Genomic DNA, 7,259 nt, shown 5'->3' on the forward strand with positions numbered 1-7,259 from the left:
TCATTTTTGATCTCGCAATAAACGTCTTTCAAATAATTTACATCAAATTTTTTGCATACATTTTGCATATGCCGAATTCAGATTAAACGTTATATATGGAAAGTTAAAAAGCAAAACCAGAAAAAATTAAAGATGGTGGCCGCAGAAGATCCTGGCGACAACAGATCTCACCACCATGATGGCTGTGATGAAAGATTTGATGGATTATATTACTCAAGAAGATGCCACAAACAAAGCAAACTATTCAAAATGATGGTTTTTTTTTTCTTTTCAAAATGATGGTTTTTATATAAGTCTAGTTTAGCTAATTTGGATTAGAATTAACAAATTAAACTCAATAATTATGTTAACTAATTTGCATTGAGTGTTGTCAAAGAAAAGAAAAAAACTAATTTGCATTGAGTGAATTGATTATTACGTAAGTCATATTCTTCGTTTCTGCCGTAGGATACCAAAGAAGTTAATTTATATAGAGTACAACTAAAATTTCAAATATCAACCTGTTTAAAACGAAAGTAAACAAAGAGATGTTGGAGTTCACGTAAAGACGAACTTCAATATGATTGTGTATACATGTAACTAATACTAAAAAAGAGTTTAGTTTCTAGATATATTTTTCACTATAATGACATCCATACGGTACGGGAACTTCGTTGACAACACTGAAGTTTGTTTATAGTTTTACACAAAACTAATTCTTGGATATAACTCATACACGTTGTATCATTTTCTTTTCAATCACAACCTTTGGTCTGTCCAATATAATATCCTCAGGACTTTTTTGGTAGAGATGTTTCTGCAAATCTTCGGTACATCATCAAATTTACATAATTCACCTTATCAAATTTAAAATTCAGTAAATAATTATATTTATTTTAATTTTTCTTTATAAATAATGTAAAACAAAATTGTATATTATTTATTAACTTATGTCGAATATGCGGATTGAGGTGTAAAGGAAGAAATGACAAAGACTTGCACCAATTTTACATATCTCGAACCAATTGTTATTTTGTACAGAAGAAGAATGTGAAAACTATATTTTATGTCTTCGATTTGCTTTATTAAGAACACATATGTTAAATTAAGTACTTCTATCTCTAGTTTTGTTGTGTAGTACATTAATTATTTGACCAACATTTGCAATTAATAAATAGGTATAATTAAAGGCCACCTTTCTCCACTTGAGAGTTTGTGAAAACGCAGAATGTCCCATGTGCTTAATATTAGATAATAACCCGCGCATGCAGAGAGCGAAATTTTTATACTAATCTTTATTCATAAATAGTTTTGACATTCTGCAACACTTTAATCTTTATTGATTGTAAAATGACGAATATTGTATAATCTTTGTTAAAAAGTTAACGTATTACAATTCATTTTAATTATTTTAAAAACTTCATATGCAAAAAATTAAATTAAATTTTGCAGATGACACAAATCATCAAAACCAGATATGCAACATCAATTATAAAATGACAAAAGAGAATTAGGTTTTCTGTTCTCGGTTTGATTACTATTTTTAGTAATTTAAGTCGATTTAATCAAAATATAACATATAATAAAAAACATATTTTTTAATATATGCTTAATGTAGTTATTTAATTTCTTTTAATAATATAAAACTAAACAAAAAAAGAGAGAAGATACAAAAATTATTATCAAATATGTAATATTCATAAGCATTAATTGTCATATATATGTTAAGGCTAATTCTTCTAAATAGATTATTTTCAAGTTTTGATCACAAAAATAGACCACAAGGAGAAAAATGACCAAAATGTTTCATTTAATAGGTAAAATGATCCTAATACCCTAGATATAAAAAAATAATAAAATAATAAAAATTAAAAAATCAAAAAATCAAAAAATAATTTGTTTTATAGTTTTAGATTATATGTTTTCAAATTCAAACTTTTTTATATAAAATTTTTTTTCAAATTTTTTTTATTTTTTTTTCAAAGTTTTCTTTTTAACTATTTTTAAAAATTTTAGTATTTATTTTTTATTTTATAAAATTTTAAATCTCAATCCCAAATCTCCACCCTTCAACTGTAACCGTAAGGTTTGGATTAGTTAACCCTAGGGGTATAAGTGTATATTTACCTCTTTAATGAAACATTTTGGTCATTTTGATCCTTAGGGTCTATATTTTTGACTGAAACTTTGTTAGTGTTATCCTATGGTATTTCCCATATGTTAATCACATTATGTAATTTTGTAACTTTTATTTAAGGAAGGAATTAAAAATATTCTTTTGTACACTAATAATCAATTTGATATCACCTATATATTAAAAGAGTACCATTTATCATTAATGCGTTCACACTATATTTGTCATGTGTCAGCTTTACGTCAATTTCAATTTGAGTATGTTGACATATCGACCTCACAATCATTTAACAATTAATATATTCATATACTAATTTTTTAACTTCACCGCAAAAAATTTAATGTGTTCACACTATTTTTTTAATCAACTCTTTTTTAGTTCCTACATTTTTGACTTTTGTATTAGTGAACTGAAATTCTCTCCCTACAGCTACTAGATAATATCATTTTCAATGACAAAAATTACAAAATCATTAAGATTCGTATCAACGAAAATGTTGGAATGAGAATATTTTTAGAAATTGAAAGTTAGGTATCTTGCCGAACATAGACATGGCTGAGGCTTATGTACATAAATAATTATGATTTGTTATGAACTAAAGAAACACCGCATACAAAGTCAGATATTTAATTTAGCCAAATATCAATTTTCTTTACAGAGTTTTCATATCATACCAAAAATTAGAAAAATAATCAAATTGTTAGAAAAAAATCAATTAGAAAAGCTTTAAAAGAAAAGAAAATTCGTGAAGTCAGTTAAAAATTAGAATTCAAGTGCCGAGTGAAGAGATCACATTATTTCCACACAACTCTAACTCTTTTCAAGTGCCGAGTGAAGAGATCATATTATTTCCACATAACTCTAACTCTTTTCACTAGATTGTATCGTGTTTTTATTATATTTACTAATATTTTTTGTAAGAATTTTTTTTTTATTAGAAAATACGCTTTATTGGTTATAGACTACATCAATTTTGCAACATTACCAATAATATTGACACGACATCCAACAATTTTTATTGGTATTCTTATAGTATGGTCCAATAATTATGCATGTTAAATAAGCTTAGAATATTTGTTTTACAGTTATTTTATTTTGCTTTATATTAGTAGAAGAAAGTTAGTTTAGGTAAAATATATGGATGCAAAGAACCAAACTGAACTAGATTTAAAAGTAATATTAAACACAAACTAAAACTGATTAAATACTCAGATGGATTCAAAAGTTTAATATCCAGATAAACACACCCGAATCTTATCTAAACTAAAATATTTTGGATACCAAAAATATCTAATCACAATTATATAGTTAAATATGTTAAGTATGTTAACTATTTTAAATTTTATATCTATCATATATTCAAAAAAATATGAAAATATCTACAAATTATCAACATAGTCACAAGTAAATACCTAAAAATAACAGAAAATATTCAAAATACTGAAAAATATTTATATATTCTCCATCCAAATATTTAAATTGAATTCATTTCTATGCAGATTTAAATATTTAGTCTTACATCATTCAAATTTTTAAGTTTTATATTATTTTATTTTCAGATATTGAGCATTTAAGTATATATATGGATTTTTGTTAAAATACATAATTAAAATGGATACTCGAACTCGAATTCAAACAGAACCCGCAATGATTCGAACCAAATCCAAACCAAAATTGGTAAATATCCGAATACGATTTAAATTTATAACTCTAAAAATTCGAAATCCAAATAGATTAACTGAATCTGAACGTATATATGAATGCTCATCCCTAGAAAAAATTATACAACATACAATAAATAATCTAATAAATATTAAAAATATTTTAAAATAATGTTACGATTGTGGATTTTCCGCTTGTGAATTTTTACATCAAACATGTAATATACTTTTAACAATATGAGATGAGTTAAAATATATACTATCTGGATTCTAAAACTACTAAAAACCTTAATAGTTTTATTTAATTTTACCAAATAAGTACTAAAATAAGTTTTGAAAATAAAAACAATGAGTTCATTATTTTTAAAACTTAATAGTTTTAGTCCAAACCAACCTAAACATATTTATTTATAAAAATCAAAAATAAAATTAATTAACTCATAAATATATAAAAAATTTGGAATAAAATTTTATCTTTATCAAATTATAATGTTATTAAAATTTTAAATATTATTTAAAATAATTTTATTTTTAAAGCGCGGATTAGAATTTTGTTTATTTTACAAAATAATAGTCATGGTGATTGTGCTTCAATCTACCATGTCTATGTTATGCATGTAACTACTAGTGTTTTAGTAACTACTTTTGTTTCATGTTCTTAATAATATTCATATTTTTTTAGAAAACAAAATAATAGCAATAAATATATCAAAGAAGTGTGTGTTATTAAGCTGTAAAAATGAGCAATTAAGATATACTTCATCTGTTTCTAAATAAGTGTTATTTTAATATTTTTCACATATATTAAGAAAAGTGGCAGAAATATATGTAAATTGTTATTAATTATACTTTTCTGACTAATAGTATTTGAGATAAATAAAATTATTTATAAAATCAATGTAGTTTTCAATTAATTTTTAGCTGAAAATAAATATAATTTGTATTAAAATTGTAAAATAATATTTTTTGTAGCAAAAAAAATTAAAATGACACATATTATAAAACAGAGGGAACATGAAGTAAAGATAAACCAAAGTTTTAAACGGCAACCAAAGGCGAAGATAATCATCGACTCATCATCATACAATATGGATTGCTAACAAAAAGAAAGGTGTTTTAATTTTCCTTTTCAACCATCACCGAAAAAAATGATAATTATATTAATTTCCTTCTTATTTTTTCAAACCCTAAAAGAATTAGAAAAGATTATATCTACATCAATGTCTCTTTATAATAATTAAGCCGAACATCAACATTTCCAACTCCATCCTCCCAAGAAAAAGTGTTGAAGATGATGAACTCTTCTCTTCTAACTCCTTCATCCTCATCCCATGTCCAAACTCCAGCGACGACCTTTGACCATGAAGATTTCCTCGACCAAATCTTTGCTTCCTCCCCTTGGCCCTCCGATGAAGCTCATCCTCCTCCTCCTCCTCCGCCTCCGTCCTCAGATGGTTTCGTCGACTCTAGGCATCAACAGATCATGATGATGCCTTTACCGTCTCATCACCGAAACGAGGTCGTTGATGGCTCCTCCGTCCACTCTCTTTACAATGGCTTCTCCGCCTGCGGATCTCTTCCTTTCCACATCCCTCAGGTATAAAACCTAATAATCTCTCCCTAAGTTTTTGATATTGATGGGTTTTTAAAATTTAGTTTTATGATCGACTTCAGGGATCGGCAGGTGGAATGATGAATCAACAAGGACAAGCCCTAACGCAAACGCAAGCGCAAAAGCAACCGCAAGTGAGTGCGTCTATAGCTACTGGTGGTACGGCGGCAGCTCCACCGCAGAGTAGGACTAAAGTCAGAGCTAGGAGAGGCCAAGCAACGGATCCTCACAGTATTGCCGAACGGGTCTGATTTTTTTTCTTTCTGAATTATTATTGGAAATATTTTTCGTTGCATTAACTCGTATCAGTTACCGAGAAAGGTGTGGAAATTATTTTATCTTTTGAGAACAAAAGTTTTAAATTTTTTGAACTATTTTCTGAAAAAGTATTTTTATGGGGCAGTTACGACGAGAGAGAATTGCGGAGAGAATGAAAGGTCTTCAAGAACTCGTTCCTAACGGCAATAAGGTATTTTATCAAATTCATTTTCAGTTTATTTTCCAAATATTTTTAAACGGATCATTAAACTTTATATAAATCAACACTCTGAATATACATGATCCAATATCATTTGGTGACCATAAGATAATATAAAACATATATCTATACAGTCCATATATTGTCTATTTAAATTCGACCGGAGTGAAAGTTAAATGTCAAATATAAAATAAACTATACGAGAGCGAGATTTCTCATTTTTCACCGTAATTTATATCTGATAGAAATATTTTGGGTTTAAATGTTTAAATATATCTGTAGAACTGTTCCATCTAGATAATTATTTTACAAACTAAATTTGATTTAATATATAAGTTAACTGAAAAAATAGTTTCTTGTGCGATCCACTTCAGTAGTCAATTGATCAGGAATAGTGGAGTTGTTCACGTCTTCAATAGATTGTTTAACATGTCACCTAGATTATTTTCATAGGTTAGGATTTATTGACCAAAACTCAAGAGTTGATAAGTAAAATTTCATACTTTTTGTTTTACTCACATAACGGTGGTTGATTAGTCTCTATATAAAAATATCAATCAAATCATTAAACACTGATTACCTAATTAATTAATAATAAATTTAACTAATGCAGTAATTAATGGGTTGGGATCTCAGTTCTGACAGATTATTTTTTTGTATATTTATTTAAATAATAATTTAACAGACAGACAAGGCATCGATGCTCGATGAGATTATAGATTATGTCAAGTTCTTACAACTCCAAGTCAAGGTGAATCTCAGTCTCTCAAACTTATCTTGCAGTTATTAAAGCACGACGCATTTTTTTTAGAAACTAAATTATGTTTCATTTTATTATATTGATTGAAGATTCTTCGTTTGCCTTATAATTGACATACTAGACAAAAAGAAAAGCTGATATATTAGTACAATATCGATATACCAATTAATCAAATATGGCCCTCTGCAACTAAATTCCCTATGCTCCCTCTCTATTATTTTTTTTCTGGATTGTCATATTATAAATACTCGCATTTTATAATGCATATTTCTTTAATTTAAATAATAGTGGACCGGTGTACTTAATAATCCTTTTTTATTTTAATTATTGCGTTTTAGGTACTGAGCATGAGCAGATTGGGTGGTGGTGCTTCCATTCCTTCTCAAATCTCTGAGGTAATCAATTTTATTATTTCCTCTCCTTTGTTTTATAAACTCCAATAATTTATATCAAACTTAATGGATAAAATAATGAAACCACATACCTAAAATTGCATTTGTTAGATTAAGTTATATGCAACCTGCGCGTTACATATTTTTGTTTTTGTCAAATATAGATAATTTTTGCAAGAAGTTCAAGTGAAATAGACATATATAAAGATTCCAAGACAAGTTCTAAGATTTTAAAATTCTAAG

General features: G+C 26.9%; 1 protein-coding gene across 1 annotated transcript; it reads left to right on the forward strand.

Annotated features, from left to right (window-relative positions):
• Position 1: 1 nt before the first annotated feature.
• On the forward strand, positions 2–7,019 carry LOC103842268 (transcription factor bHLH66; the record flags this gene model as incomplete). Its single annotated transcript, XM_033280803.1, is given in 5 exon segments — positions 2–5,371; positions 5,449–5,631; positions 5,790–5,855; positions 6,550–6,615; positions 6,963–7,019. Coding segments are annotated over 5 exon segments (678 nt in total), but the record flags the coding sequence as incomplete, so codon positions are not given.
• Positions 7,020–7,259: the final 240 nt, after the last annotated feature.

Source organism: Brassica rapa, chromosome A09, assembly GCF_000309985.2.
Source record: "Brassica rapa cultivar Chiifu-401-42 chromosome A09, CAAS_Brap_v3.01, whole genome shotgun sequence".
Taxonomy (NCBI): domain Eukaryota; kingdom Viridiplantae; phylum Streptophyta; class Magnoliopsida; order Brassicales; family Brassicaceae; genus Brassica; species Brassica rapa.